Below are 15,692 nucleotides of genomic sequence, written 5' to 3'. Positions count from 1 at the left end.
AATGGCAAAAAGAGTAGGACTAAGAGCTGGAAGACTCTAATCTGGTACTTTGTGTATTACACAATTATCTCACTGGATTTGGAAGGGTATGGATATCAATAAACTGGCCACGGATATGAGGTCACAACTGCCATGGTAGTCTTTTGGCATGGCTCACATGTTGGAGTGGGAGATGTTCTAGAATGGTACAGTGTGTAAAAGGAAGAAATGGTTGAGCCATCTAGGGATGAAAATGTCCAGATGGTGTTGATTACACATAGGATTGGAAAAAGGAGGAAGGGTTTGCTCAGGGACTCATCACACCATTCATATCACTGTGGAAAGAGAACAGCAATGCTGGTAGAGAACACCTGAGTGTGGCAGGTCAGGGGTAGAGGAGGGACCATTAACTGCTCTTACATTAAATGTCTCTGGAAGTATGGAAGGAAAAGGATGAAGATGGCGATATGTTTTTACTCTTGTAATTACAGAATTTTGAACCATGGGACTATTTTACATATTTTAAAACTATTAAAAACTTAAAAATTTAAAAATTAACATTCTCAGCCATAAAGCCAGGGTGCTTTCTAGTAAGGATCTAGACTATGAAAACATGGTAAAAACAAGTTAGATTTTCTTTTAATAGTGCTAAACACATTAATCCATACTATTTTCTAGTATGAAGATGGTTTTAGGAATGTATATGTACAAGAATAGGGCAAGCTATTAAGTTAACTTTATTTTTATTTAATATAACTGATGTAGTTACCAGACAAATATATCTTAATGTAACAAAAAGTTATAATTGATGTTCATTATCTATAATATAAAGAATTTCAACATTTTAGTATAGCCAAAGACAATATTTGAATTTTACCCATTTCTGAAATGTAAAATGCACAATTATAATATCCATACTAGAGGTCTTACGATTTTAAAGTTTTAGCTAAAACATGAGTCTCTGTAGATAAAAGCAAGAATTCTCCTATACCTAAAACAAATACAATGTGTTACTAATAAAGTGCCACTGGATTAGACAATGCCATTTCAACTATTTCCTTTTTGGAGAGCACACAGGTACATAATAGTATGGAACTAGTCACTTTCATTATACTAGCATAGAACTAGTAATTTGCATTATATTTTATAACAAGCACAAGAGTGCTTATTTATTAGGTATTAACCATAATAATTCCTCTCAAGAAAGATCATAACTATGACTTAAGACAAGCTGTACAGTCATCACTGAATATAGTTTAATGTCTAGAGTTTTTAAAAAATACAATCTCAAACTAAGATAAATCTAAGTCTACAAATGCCAAGAAATAGTTTTAGGGACTTCATATAAATAAAAGAACCTTTCTCTCAATTGTAAAATAGGAGTTTCACCCAATTCTAAGGCGAGAGGAAGAGTGGTGGTTGGTAAAGTTTGGCAACAAGTATGTTTCTAGCAGGTGAAAGCCTGATATGCATTGCTATAAGATGCATCTTTCACATAAGGAAAACATGCTAATTAGATGTAGGCAGCACTTTTCAGGCACTTGACCTCACTTGGTACTTAAGTTGATGTCCAGATGTATACTTAATGGAGAAACATTACACAGTGACTTCAAGTCATGTTCTCACAGAACATCTGTGTTCCATAAGCTAAATCCAAATGTTCCCTGCTAAAATCAAATAATGATGCCATATATCCAATTCAGGGAAAAAAAATTTAATAGATTAAAGTTAATAGATTGAATTTTCTCAATTTTAAGATTTTTCCACAATAAATTTTTCATAGCCTTTGTTGTCTATTACTTGTCTGAATGCTAGGAGAAAAAAAGGCTTAAAAACTATGAAATATTATGCCTAAGTCAGAAAATTTTAAACTGTTGATCAGTTCAGTATAACATACAGTTTATGGAAATATGCTTATAGTTTGCTCTTATACTGCTTAAGAGCCACATTTTCTCATAGTAAATTTGTTTCCAGTTCATATTATAGAATTCAGTATGTAAACATTTTCAGGTACACAAAAGAGCATTATGAATTTGTTATCTGTTGTCCCTAAATATGTTTGAGAACAACTACATCTTTGTCTGGCTCTAAAAACTATCTTTGGGGTCCATGCCAAAGGAATGCTTTCAGATACATCATTAAGGTTTGAGTTCTAAGATAAGACTACCAAATTCTATTCTAAAATGAAAAAAATATGGCAAGATTCCAGTATAGATGTTACCAATGTTCCCATTTTTTTCTTTAATACTTAGCATATAGGTTAAGTATGTTGATATTAAGGATTTTTTATTTGCATGTATCATTGTATTACAATTTGGGAAAATTTTGCAATATACTTTCAGGCAGTTAGCTTTAAAATAATGCAACTTCAGCTCTTAGCACAAACAGCCCTGAGAACAATGCATTCAAATTACAGCTCAACTAGAAATAATCTAATTGAGAAACTTTAAAGTTACAAAAACAAATTCTGGAAAATTTGTAAATTAAAAAAAAAAAGTTACCAACATTTGAGGCACTACCAGACTACAGTACTTTTAAGAGTTGGAAGGACTTTGTAAAAAGAATAAACATACAAAGCTATGTGTGCATATGCACACACTCACATTGTGCTATAATGAAAAATTGTGTCCCCAAATTTTATAGCCTAAACATTTTATTATAGCATCTCCTATTAAAGATATCACGCTCTGGCTGCAGGAGAGTTTTGGTAATCATTATAAAGCATTGGCACAGAATTTTGTACCATAAACGGTTAACGGATTCAAGAGCTTGGTTAGCAACAATTTCAAGTGACAGACAGCCCTTGGTCGGGAGAATGAAAGAAACATAATTATGTTTATGATGCAAATGCTAAGTCAAAGTAGCAATGATGTGATCTATTTCAGAGGGTATACAACTTTGTAGTAGCAAATAAAATATAACAAAGTCTTCACAGTAGAAATAAAATACTTTGCTCTAGAAACAAATATTCCATTTGTTAATATTGTATATAAATTGGTGAAATGCCTGCAGACAAAAATGGTGTATCATTGTATCAACAGGACAGTCTACACTCTATACATGGTAACCTGTGATATTTAACATTTGCTACAAAAAAGTACAACAAATACTAGGAGTGAACTTTTAATATTTCTGATGTCAAAAAAGAATGAAGTCACTTTCTGTTCTATGTTAAAAAATATGTTTACCTGCTTCCTTTTAATATAATTTATAAAGCTTTACTAAAGGAAATATTTTATTCTAGAGAAACATGTATTGACTTATGTGAAAATAAACAGTCCCATATCTTTAAAATCTATACTTATAATTATATATCAGAAGAGTATTTAAACTTCATTATCGTACTTAAAATATTTATGCATAAAAGCTTTTGCCATTCAAGGTATGAAGATAGAGATGCATTATTATAATTTACATATGCTTACCTCACAATTGAACATGTATTTATGTGAAGTTTGACAAGTTAGGAACAACAACAAGGGCATGCTAATCCAGAATTCATAGTAAACTAGAACACTAATATGGTTAACCGGGGTCATATGAGTGACCAGCAAATAGCACAGATTGAGAACTTCCTGGGATTCCTGTGGGTAACAATGCAACCAGCAACAAGTAAAACACACAGTACAGAGTACTAAAAAACTAGAGCAGTATGTAGTAGATATTTAAACGGAATACTGGAAAGAATTTAGCCTAATTCCTAATTGTGCTTTAGATGGGCAAAAGCTAAAATGTTACACTAAAATTATTGACTACAATCTCAGTATTTCTTGTGCTTTAGAATTCTCCTTGCATTTCTTGTTTCTTTTCCAAATGGGTTTGCTGAGGCCAATACAAGATTTAAAAATGTGCACAAATTAAGTAACTAAAACCTTTGGGATCTTCTATTCCTAATGCTATATTCAGTCACTGATTAGATCAGTTACAGCATCATATGTGTTTTCCTCTAGATAATAGAAACAAAGGCTTTTCAGAGATCAAGAGATGATGGGAAAGGTCCCATACTCAGTCTTAGAGAATGAAGGTATTACTGAAGTAGTGATTTTGTTCTAAGTTTCATTTCAATATGATTGTTATTAAGTCAAAGGTTCTCACAAACCCTGTGACCATGTCCGGAGTCCTGGAAATAAGATATATATGATCCAAAAGACTAAAGAGAAATGTAGCTGTGTCTCCAAAAACAGTTTTTAAAATAATTCGGTTTGTAGAATTCTTTCCTAGTTATGTTTCATACCAGTAACTGAATTAAGCACATAACAATCAGAAAAAATACATGTACTTCTTAAAATAAGTAAAATAATACTTATCACATAAAGTAACTCTTCTTCCATGATTTACTTTCATTTCACTTTAGAAAAAGTATACATAAATTTAACAAATGTTCCAAATCAATTTAAAGTAAGAATTTCCAGTTTTTGTCTGACAACTAAATATTTTAATGTCAAAAAAAAATCTCCTTAAAAATGGTTGGAAAGGAGGGACTACTATAAATACCAACAATTTATTCAATGTAAGTAATAAAAAGCACTGCATAGTACCCTAGAAAGCAGGCCACTCCTTTAAATACAGAGAGAGAACAAAAGGAAAAAGCAAAAACATAACTAGAAAGAAACTTCCTATTTTTATGCCGATTACACAGGCCTCCAGTAAAGACCAATAGCTCTAACCAACCCCTGTGCCACTGTCCCTTGCAGACTCCTTTACAATCTGACTAGCTAAGAATAGTCACCCGACAGTTCAATGCCTCTCTGTCAACCACAAGCAAGTATCAAAATCACTACATAGAAGGTTATGTTTAGTCCTCCAACAATTTGGCAAAGAAAAGTATGACTGAGGTAATACAGGTGGCTGCACATGCCTACTAAGATAACCGACACTTTTTGATAACATTATTTCTGTTTAAGGATTTGTGCTTGCCACACACAGGCTGAAGCTGTGACAATTCCAATCCATAATCTACTTATTCTATATTAAGTCTGAAATTATTACAGAACAATTCAACTTAAATGTGGTACTTCAATACCACTAGATGCTACATTGTCTGATTTAAAACCCTGGTTTATTATCAACTAAAATTCAGGAATGATTTGCTCAGACAAATCATATCTGCTAAAGCCATCTTATCTGTTTCTTGGACTCACTGAAAACCACAAGAAAGTTATAAGGAAGACATCTACAAAATTAAAAAAAAAAAACAGAATTACACAGCTTGATTATTTTAAATTACCAATTGCCTGCAAAACTAACTCAGTACAGTTATTTCAAAACAATTAAAAAAGAAATGAGGTTGCTTATGAAAGCCATAGCTTTGGTGACAACTTAGAACCAAACTTTAGATCTGTGGTTGATCCAGACCTAAACATTTTGCTCATGCCTGATGTTCCCATTTATTTGCAGGGCTTTATGGCTACAGCGTATTCTTCACTCATTGCACACATAACAGACACCTAGAAGGGAAAAATGCAGACAAAAAGTTATTCAGAAAGCAATACATATATAAGATATATTTAATTTATTATGTACTGGATATTTGTGGATATTTTATACACATTGACTTTGGAAAGAGGTATCCTAAGTCCAGATAATCTACTTTCTTTACAGTTTTCTGAAGTAAAATTTCTCAAATTGTGGTTTTTAAGATAACTTCCAGGGAACAGGGAGAAAAGAGCTATAAATGCCTCAATACTTATTATTAGATATTATACTTCTGAGAGTTATAATGGAGTAAATCACCTTCACGCTTTAGTAGTCCCATAACACCCTTTCTCATACTTAATAGCTCATATGCTCATCTTCAAAACAAATTTGGGGCTGGCACTGTCTATCTAGCAAAAAGTGAACTTTGATATTTTCTTCGGTAATGGGTCTCTACGGGTATCATGGGAAAACTGTCTTATAGAGATCATTCTCAATTTCAGCAGTATTTAAGAACTACATTTCATAGTTGGCATTTTTTGCTAACTAGATTAGGCCACAGTTTTTATAAAAAGCAATCTTCCCATAGGTCTTTACCTGTACATCTTCACCTGCATTGTATTTTCCTTCTATTTCTTTACCTAGTTCACCTTCTGGTAGCTTAAGATCCTCACGAACTTCACCAGTTTCTGTCAGCAGGGAAAGGTAACCATCCTGAATGCATATTAGCTATTAAAAGAAATTATATCATTTGCACTGATTAGACTATATTCACTCTTTGTAATATTTACATAGTTAAGTTGCAATCCACATTAATTTGTACAGCTACACAGTAATACGTTAATATACTCTTAGAGCTTAAAGATACTAAACATACAAAAGTATAAAAGATGTATAGACTAAAAGTGTAAGTTCACTTCTTCCTGCACACCACCTTCCCCCAAATCTATATACATAGTATGTCCTGAAGAATTCACATTTATGTACACAATACAAATATAGTTGCTTTAAAAAAAATAAATGGGAATCTAAAGTGATTCCCTTTCCAAGGGGCCTGCTCGTGCCCCTCTTCAGGAAAGTATCAACTTGGAATAAATCTGGCATGCCTTAGGTTGTTGGGGGAGAGGGGACGTTTGTTCCCTTTGCCTTCCTTTGGCTACCTACACATATACTTCAATCCCTTCTGGATAGATTGTGCCCTCTTCTCATTCACACGCTGAAGGTGTCCTCTCCCTTAGGACAGGATTGATGGGTAGCAGGTTTCTTTAATCACCAACTATGACCTTCCCACCAAAGGGTAAAACTATATCTACAGAATTGGTCGTGGTGGATGACTTGGCTGTGAGGGTGTGGCCATTAACATGGTGACAGAAGATGACAAGAGAACTCTTCAAGACATCGACACCTTCTACAACACCTCCATTGAGGAGATGCCCCTCAATGTTGTTGACCTCATCTGAGGGGCTGCCCTGCTATCTAGCCCTACCCAGGGTTCAGTCCATGGGGAGCTGAAGAGAAGTAGGAGTGGGGAGGGAAGGGAGCCATGGGATGGACATCTTGTCATTTTTTTCTTTGAATAAATGTACTTTTTGAGACAAAAGAACAAAAATAAATGGGACATTACAGGTATTTTTCAGCAAGTTGTTTTCACTTAACAATACATCTTAGAAATCTTTCCAACTTGGAAACTATGGACCTACTTTAGTCTCTTTAACCACTTCACAACTGCATAGATAGATTGTAACTGATTTAACTGTTTTCCCATTAATGGGCATAAAGTTAATTTTAGTTTTCTATGATTACAATGTGTTTTATAATTTGATTATGAACAAATTTCAGTGGAAAACTTTTGGTCTTCAGTTCACTACTAACAACATTAGATTTTTTAAAAGACAAACACTAGCTTGTTGATGGTATTAATGAGACAAACCTAGTCTAACCTTCAAAAAGGCACAGTTTTGATATCACTCAATTTTTTTAAATTATAGGAATGAGGAAATGGCCAGGCCATACTCATTTATTCTCAAAGCATGTACACCATCAGTATGCCTATAATTCTAACAGATTTTATAAAAGGCAGTTGTTCAGAACATTGACAAACACAAAAGGGGTCAAAGATATGATCCTTACCTCCCTATAATTACTATGACATAACACAAGCATACTATAGAGATAGTTTTCAAAGCTCTCTTCTATGGCACTACCAACCAAATCTGGCTATGGCTTTCCACAGATACCCCAACAAGAGATTTCAGCTTTTGCATATGTCTAAAATCTCAAAAACAAAAAACTACCCTACAAAGCAACCACAAATACTTTTAATTCATCTTTACACCACTCAAACATTTGTAATGTGGTTGGTAGAGGAGTGAGAAACAAGCAGGTTGAGGCAGAAGTGTGGTTTTTTTTGATCATACCAATCTTTGTGTACACTACAAAGTGTACATACTATGTATATAGATATCAAAATAAGTCTAGTTACCACCTGTCACCATACAATTGACCCCCTTTACCCATTTCACTCATCTCTCACCTCCTTCCTTTCTAATAACCAACTACTAATCTGCTCTATAAGTTCTGTTTTGCTTTTGTTCACTTGTTTTTTACATTTCATGTGTAAGTGAAATCATATACTACTATTTATCTTTCTCTCTCTGACTTATTTCACTTAGCATAATACATTCAAGTACCATCCAGGTTGTTGGAAATGTCAGCATTTCCTTTTTGATGGCTGAGTAGTAGTCTACTGTGTATGTATGTATGTATGTATGTATGTATATATGATGTATGATATGCCTAATTTTGAGGCACTAATTTTGAGTGATATATATATACATATATATATATATATATCACATCTTCTTTATCCATTTGTCCATTAATGGACATTTAGATTGTTTCCATATCTTGGCTATTGTAAATAATGCTGCAATGAACTTCTGGGTGCATATATCTTTTGAAATTAGTGTTTACATTTTCTTCATATAAGTACCCAGAAGTGATATACCAGGATCATATGGTAGTTCTACTTTTATTTTTTGAGGAGCCTCCATATTGTTTTCCATAGTGGCTGCACCAATTTACATTCCCAGAAACAGTGCATGAAGGTTCTTTTTCTCCAGATCTTCTCCAACATTCGTTACTTTTTGTCTTTTTGATAATAGCCATTCTAACAGGTATGAGGTGATATCTCATTGTGATTTTAATTTGAATTTCCCTGGCAATTAGTGATGTTGAATTCCTTCTCCTGTACCTGTTGACCATCTGTATCTCTTCTTTGGAAAAATGTCTATTAAAATCCTCTGCCCATTTTTAAATCAAATTGCTTGCAGTTTTTTTTTTTTTTTTTTTTGCTATTGAGTTGAATTCTTTATATATTTTGGATATTATTGGATATGTGTTTTGCAAATATTTTCTCCCATTCAGTAGACAGCCCTTTCATCTTCTTGATGGTTTCCTTTGCTGTACAGAAGCTTCTTAGTTTGAGGCAGTCCCACTTGTTTATTTTTGCTTTTGTTGCCTTTGCTTTTGTTGTCAGATCCAAAAACTTAATGCCAAGACCAATGTAAAGAAGCTTACCACCAATGTTTTCTTTAATGGTTTCAGGTCTTACATTCAAGTCTTTAACCCATTTTGAGTTAATTTTTGTGTATGGTGCAATATAGTCTAGTTTCATTCTTTTGCATGTGGCTGTCCAGTTTTCCCAACACCATTTATTGTATAATTTTAAACAACTAGCCGCAGGCTTACAAGATAGATCTTTTTGATTTTGGCCCTTTTAGCAATTCCCTGAAGTAGAACTTGTCTATTTCAAGAATTAAAAGTTCCACTGTCATTAGTGACTGAAACATAAAAGCCAAATAATAATACTGATACTTGGTATTTATTTATATAATGGTGGTTTTTATTTCTAAAGAGTTAAGAATTCATGAGTTAAACTGTGGGATGAAAGAAAAAGCATTTCAAATAAAAAATGTATAGACAATATAAAACATCTAGTAAAACAACATATTTTAAAAATTAAACATCTTATTAAAATAAATTGCTATGTGAAATAAAATTAAAATTTTCAAAAATAAAACTAAACTATAGAAAAATAGAATTAAATAATGAAAATTATTTTATCTTCTTACATAAATTATTTAAAAATTTTCAGATATACAGAAAAGTTGCAAAAATAATACATCAAAATCCCATATCTTTTCCCCAGACTCACCCACTGTTAACATTTAAGTACATGTGCATTTTTTCTCTTTCTGTGTATAGGAATACATAAAATACATACAAGATACATTCTTATTCTTTTCTTCTTTTTACTGAACCATTTGAGAGTATGTTTTAAACATCATGACTCTTTAGCAATAAATACTTCAGTGTATTTTCCTAAGAAAGACAAACTCTTATATAATCAGCTTATTTTTCAAAATTAAAAAATACAGTATTGCTAAAATATTATTTAATATATAGTCCATTCAAATTTGCCAACTGTTCCAATATTGTCTTTGATAGAAACTTTTTCCTCCCAACTCCAGGTTCATACCTTGTATTTATTTGGTGTGGATAGGTGCATGAAGACCACCACAGCACAATAAATATCACTGAAAAGGCTCACAGAGCTAAATTTTTTAAATGAACAGAAATAAGTATTATAGGCTGACTTGATAACAAAGAGGTGTGCTTACTGAGTATTTACTGTGCAAGGCACTGCTCTAAGTAATAACTAATTAAACCGCACAATGATCCCATGAGGAGTTTATTATTCCTATCCTCATTTTATAAATAAAGAAAAAAAGGTGAGAGGTTAAGTAACCTGCCAACTAAGGTCACATAATTAGTAAGTGTTAAAGTAAGGATTGGGACCCAGCCTGTCTGGCTTGAGTTATTCTCTTATCCATGATACAGTGTAGACTACATACCAAACGCTGAGACGGGATAAGGCAAGCGAGGCACTAATTTTGAGTGCATAATTTAAGGTGGCACCAAAAAAATTCATCAGTGATCAAACAAGTATTTTAAAACTAGAATCAATGCAAAAATTCCATGATGAACAAAATATCAAAATTTTAAATAAAGACAGAATTTGAGTTACTGATTTTTCCTTTTTGCCTAAGGCTCCTTATGTGACTTGACACTGTTAGTGGTCCTGTTTTTATTTAAAATCTTGTGCTCACTTACCTCATTCCCCTACACCCTGCTATATCCCTAAATAAAACCCAAACCAAATTTTTCCTTTATGTTAAATCTTGAGCTCCAATCAATGATTAATTTGATCATAGTAATAATTACTGATGAATCACTGATACTATCTTTCTGAAACACTCAAAGACAAAAGCGTTCTATATTGAATGCATATTAATGTATATAATGAATATTGAACATTCAAAGCATTCACATGTCAAGGATGAAAACAGAAATCCATTCTTGGCACAAGAAAAGTGTATGCTTAGCCGTATGCGTTTAACAAATGTTTACTGAGCACCCACTATAAGCCATGTCTAAATAAGGTCATCCAGGTAGAAATTGACAGAACTAGATCCAAACCCAACTGCCTGACTAAAAAAAACCCATATGCTATTATCATAATAAGACAATTCAAATTTCTACAAAGACTCCAAAGCAACCTAGAAAACATAAGTGGGAAAGTGAAAATACAAAACTGCTTACTAGATTAAAACTATGTAAAAATATTTTTACATGTGGACAAAGTAAAAGAAATCATATGTTAATTGCAGTTGATGATAACATGCTTGAAAAATTATATAACACAATAAAAGGTATAGTAAGAAATCAGTTTAAAATGAATTAAAAAAATCTAAGTGTCACACTTATATTTTTCACTGTGTAAAACGAACAGAATTCTACGGATGGTATGCTTAACAGTGAGATTAAAGACTTACAAGAAAGACTTTAGTTATGATTAATCTGAGCTCCCACATCCTATGAGGTCAATGGTTTGGTTACCACCAATACTCCAAAACAACAAAATGCTATCATTAAACATGACCTATCCAAATGCATAATTGGAGCTACAAGTTGGAAGTCTATACCTATAATTCAACTAAAGGTCACAGCATGGTCACTGAATGTAAATAAAACAATTACATAGTTTTGCATTTTCTTAACCACATGTAGTGGCCATATGTTTTCTTTATATTAATGGCTTTCAACTTACTTCCCTATTTAAGAATATCAAATTCTGATTCACATTCATTAATACACAAACTTGGTTGGTGGAACATGAATTCCAAAGATTTCTTAAAAGTCTTAGGTTTGAGAAGTAAAAAGAAATAAAACATCCAGGAGGGAGTTATCTAAATTGGAAATATTTTACAACAAACTGAATAGCTGTTTCAGTAAACATTGAACTTATTCAGTCACAATATGCAATCATGTGGTCTGAGAAATAATAAGACATGTCCAACTTTTTAAAAACGCAAAAATGTTAAAAAAAAACCCCCAGCAAATTAGCCATAATTCTAGATAAGGTTCAAGGGTTAAATATCACTATTTTTCCAATTTCTAAGATAGGTGGTGCCTAATATTTGGTTAGAAAAATCTACAAAACTACTACCAGGTTTTGTTAAATTACAGTTGATAGTAGAATGTATTTGCAACTTTAGGAAACAAAGCAGCATTTTAAAGGAAGTTAGTACTCACTTGATAATCATTTCTCTTAATATTTGGAACATCCATGTTGTGAGTAGAAGGGCAAATATCTTCATATTTTTTGCCAGTGAAAATATCAATTCCAACAAGGTGAACCTAACAAGGAAGGGAGAACAGGAAACCTGCTTAATCTTTGCCAAGTATATCACTCATTATATACACAAGAGCACAATACCAAAGCTGATCATGACAGATTCTTTCTCTTTCCAAGGTCATCTAATTTTATTTTCTTAAAAAAAAAAAAATGCAGCGGTCATAGAATTGAGAAGCAGTGAACAACTAAACAATTTCATGACATATCAAGACCCAATATCATACACAGCCCAGTAATTCAATTATAAGAGTGCATAAGAGAAATGAAGTTGTGTTAGAACAGGTTTTCTCATCTGTAAATTGGATATTCCAAGTCACTACGATTCAGGTAATTTTCAATTACCAGCTAATGAAACATTATAAAGGCCCCAAAAGGAAATGCTACCTTTCAGTATTCAAAGCAATAGCTGGTCACCGCGAAATTGTGGTAAGAAAAAAATGTAATTATTACAAACAAAGTTATAAATATGGAAATCTCATGTTCTGTACTGGAATGCAAATGATCAAAATCCCAACGCAAAGAGAGATCTGGAAGGGCACTTACCTTGGCATGACCGTGCTTTCCAGTTTTGGAAGTTGACATCTCCACTATTTTGCATGGTCTTCCTTTGAGAACCACGAAGCCGTTTTTGCGCAGGGCCGAGCACTGCATAGGGTAAGTGCTGGAAGCCCCAGCATCTCCAGTAGTGAAATCAATTTCATCCGCCATGGTGGGCTGGGGAGATGGTAGCTTTTCCGAGGGAACTACGCAAAAAGTTTGTGTTTGCTTTTTAACAACGGGAACGCAGCCAGGGAAACATCGCATTTCGAACAGGTTACGTACCAAGCATCACGGATCAATAGATTTTTTTCATTTATGAAACACCCACCCAAGAATAGTGGGCACTTTCTAACTCCGGCCTCCTTATAAACTTTTCCAACCATTGGTGGGGAGGTGGGGAGATGGGGAGGGAAGTCGCAGATGAGCTCGCTGGGGGTGGGGGATATACCCGCCCTGGGCACTCACCCGCGCTGGAGGCAGCAAATCCTGACCCCCATTGTCCCACCGCAAGAAGAGCCGGCGACCTTCCCGCATCGCGCCGCGCCACCCGGCCCTCCGCCGCCGCCCTTATCCCACTGCGGGGGACCCAGCCCAGGCCGCACGTCCCCGTGAAGGATGGGGATAACGGGACCTGGCCAACAGCACCTGGCCCTCGGGCAGCGGGCTTGCACTCCGCCCTCCAGGCTGCGGCGCCGTCGCCCGGCCTCTCAGGCGCCCCCTTGTCCTGCCGGCATCCCCGGCCCGGCCGGGCCCGGCCCCGCATGGGCCTGAGCGCTGGCGGGTCCCGCGCTCGCCTCCGTTCCCCCATCCATCCTTCCTCCTTCCCTCGTTCAGGACTCGGCTCTGGCCGCCTTCTCCCGCCGCCTTCTCCGGCCCTGCCTCGCTTTGGTCCCGGCCCCACCAGCTTTTCCCCTGTCTTCACCTTTCAGCAGGGGAAGAGATTCTCTCGCCTGCGCACCGGCGCCGGTCCCCTACAGCTGCGGCGGCGACAGCGGTGGCGGCCCCGGCAGTTCCAAGAGACGGGGCGGGGCCGCCACACTTTCCACACCCCGGCCTCCCCGCCCTTTCCCGCCCCCACCTCAGCCCCACTTCCGGGATAGGTCCCGGCGCGTCACAGGCACCGCCCTCTCGGGCTACCATTGGTTACAAGGTTCATGAGGCCCCGCCCAGTCACGTGAAGCGCGCCCTGGCAACCCCACGTGCTGCGGATTAGTGCATTTCCGGCGTGAAGAGCACTTTCTGGAGTCCTGTTGCCGAGGGTGAACTCAATGGTAAGGAAACTTGCTACCTCAAACTTTTGGGTTTCCTTGCACTCTGGTCCCAGTCGAAGTTAAAACGAGAACCAAACCACGCCCTTGGTGGCCCTTCCTTCAGGTGCCTGGTGGTTGTCATGTGACTGTTGTCAGGCCGCCCGAGGCAAGCGAATTCAATGGGTGTCCTGCGTGGTTATGGAGGGAACTTTGGGGTCGAACTTCTGGCCCAGGTTGGCGGTCGAAACCACACTTGTTCCTCGAGGAAGAGCCCAAGTGCAGTATTTTATTACCGGCTCAGCCCCCACCGACTCACGGCACCCCAGACATCCGTGAGATTCTGGCAGTAGTTGCCACTGGGTGTCTGGGCAGGGTCAGCAGTGCCCTCAGGGGTGGGAACTGCTTAGACATCCCAGAACCAAACAGCAGCGTGAAATGACCCAGCCCATTCCTCACACTAAGCTGTTGTGGAGTTGGAGGTGAATGGGTGTCCGACTCCTACAGCATAATCCCGTCCAGAAACTCAGACCAGTCCAGTTCTGACAAACTTGGCTCTTCTTTCCTCTTGGCGCTGGCATTCCTTTGAGTTTGAGGTATTTTCATAATCCATTAGAGCAGTTGGTTGTCTTCATAATCGACCAGGAGCCAATAGAGACTTGACTAGGATTAAGGACCAAGGTTCTTAAAAGAAATCCATTTCACAATGCACTACATTCTACTTTGGAGAGGTGACTTACACTCCCCAGTTTATGTGTTCCTGTAATTTTGTATTGCTGTCTCATGAATAGTTAGTCCCCTTTCTCACATTACTATGTGGCTCTACCGTTTGCACAGATATTTCACACACATGGAATTTAACCTTTATAATAAGAGAACTCCCATAAACTGAATTCAGCCCATAGCTATTATTTGAAAGAGTCAAATTAGAGCCCTGGTTCATGAGTCCACTTTGCTTTTCCTTATACCACCTAACTTTTCCCTATCTAATGTTATTAGAATGATTGCTAGCATTTATGTGAGTGGGTAGGGCATTAAATGTTTTATGTGCATTATTCCTTTAATCTTAACTGTTACTCTTTTTTTAACCTCAAGTTTAAGTTATAATTTATACAAAGTAAAATTTACCCTTTTTAGTTCTGTGAGTTTTAAAAAACATAGGCAGTTATGTAACTACCACAATAATCAAAGAATATTTGCCTCATTCCAAAAGTTTCCTCCTGCCTCTTTGTGGCCATCCCCTCCCCCCACACCCAGCCCTTGGCAACCATTAACAACTACTGTTTTATCTACATTTTTAATTGTGAGAAAAAAGCAGAGAAGAGTAATTTGCCCCAAATCACACAGCTGGCAAATCAGAGAGCCAAGATTGAACTCTAGGCAGTTTGGTCCACAATCACTGCTTTAACTACCATCATTACTGCATTTGCATAAGATTTGGATTTGGAATCAAATGATCTGGCTTCATTCATTCAACAAATACAGTCAATTCTAGTGAAGTTGCTGGAATACTGAATCAGCAAATACTGACCCATTGCTCCTAAGGGAAATGCAGAGTTAGGTTCCTGTGAGCCTCTGGTCACAACATTTTTGTCAACTGACCAATTTATAAGTTTATGTATGTTTTAGTTTAAGAACACCTTATTTAATATATATTGATTCATCAACATTTAACTCACAGCCAACAGCACTATAATTATGCCTGAGGGGAGCTTATCTAACACATGTATTTTCTCTGTAAGGCACATCAC

The 15,692-nt window shown here is 36.2% G+C and overlaps 1 protein-coding gene and 1 non-coding gene across 3 annotated transcripts; one reads left to right on the top strand and one right to left on the bottom strand.

The window, feature by feature from the left end:
* Positions 1 to 1,052: 1,052 nt before the first annotated feature.
* Positions 1,053 to 13,757, bottom strand: EIF5A2 (eukaryotic translation initiation factor 5A2). 2 transcript variants are annotated; one of them, XM_045903392.3, is made up of 5 exons: positions 13,617 to 13,757; positions 12,698 to 12,897; positions 12,052 to 12,156; positions 5,992 to 6,123; positions 1,053 to 5,426 (listed from the first exon to the last, which is right to left on the bottom strand). In XM_045903392.3, exons 2-5 carry the CDS (start codon positions 12,860 to 12,862, stop codon positions 5,367 to 5,369), a joined length of 462 nt encoding a protein of 153 aa, XP_045759348.1. In that variant the 5' UTR covers positions 12,863 to 12,897; positions 13,617 to 13,757; the 3' UTR covers positions 1,053 to 5,366. The 2 variants fall into 2 exon arrangements, with proteins under 2 accessions (XP_045759348.1, XP_045759349.1); XM_045903393.3 differs by having other exon boundaries at positions 6,036 to 6,123.
* Positions 6,421 to 6,562, top strand: LOC123835048 (small nucleolar RNA SNORA67). The gene has a single exon (XR_006788607.1). It is a non-coding gene; the product is annotated as a small nucleolar RNA SNORA67 (small nucleolar RNA).
* Positions 13,758 to 15,692: the final 1,935 nt, after the last annotated feature.

The sequence above is a fragment of the Mirounga angustirostris genome, unplaced genomic scaffold (assembly GCF_029215605.1).
Source record: "Mirounga angustirostris isolate CCGP_5_RB_7025 unplaced genomic scaffold, mMirAng1.0.hap1 SCAF_1, whole genome shotgun sequence".
Classification (NCBI taxonomy): domain Eukaryota; kingdom Metazoa; phylum Chordata; class Mammalia; order Carnivora; family Phocidae; genus Mirounga; species Mirounga angustirostris.
This window is presented reverse-complemented; position numbering and strand designations above follow the sequence as displayed.

Bases quoted from the DNA above. Each gene is read 5' to 3' on its own strand.
- EIF5A2 (XM_045903392.3), bottom strand. From the start codon at position 12,862: ATGGCGGATGAAATTGATTTCACTACTGGAGATGCTGGGGCTTCCAGC. The intron at 6,124-12,051 runs GTGAGTACTAAC...TTCTTTTAATAG, and splicing joins TTAAGAGAAATGATTATCAA to CTAATATGCATTCAGGATGG. The intron at 5,427-5,991 runs GTAAAGACCTAT...TTTCCCTTCTAG, and splicing joins ATGCAGGTGAAGATGTACAG to GTGTCTGTTATGTGTGCAAT.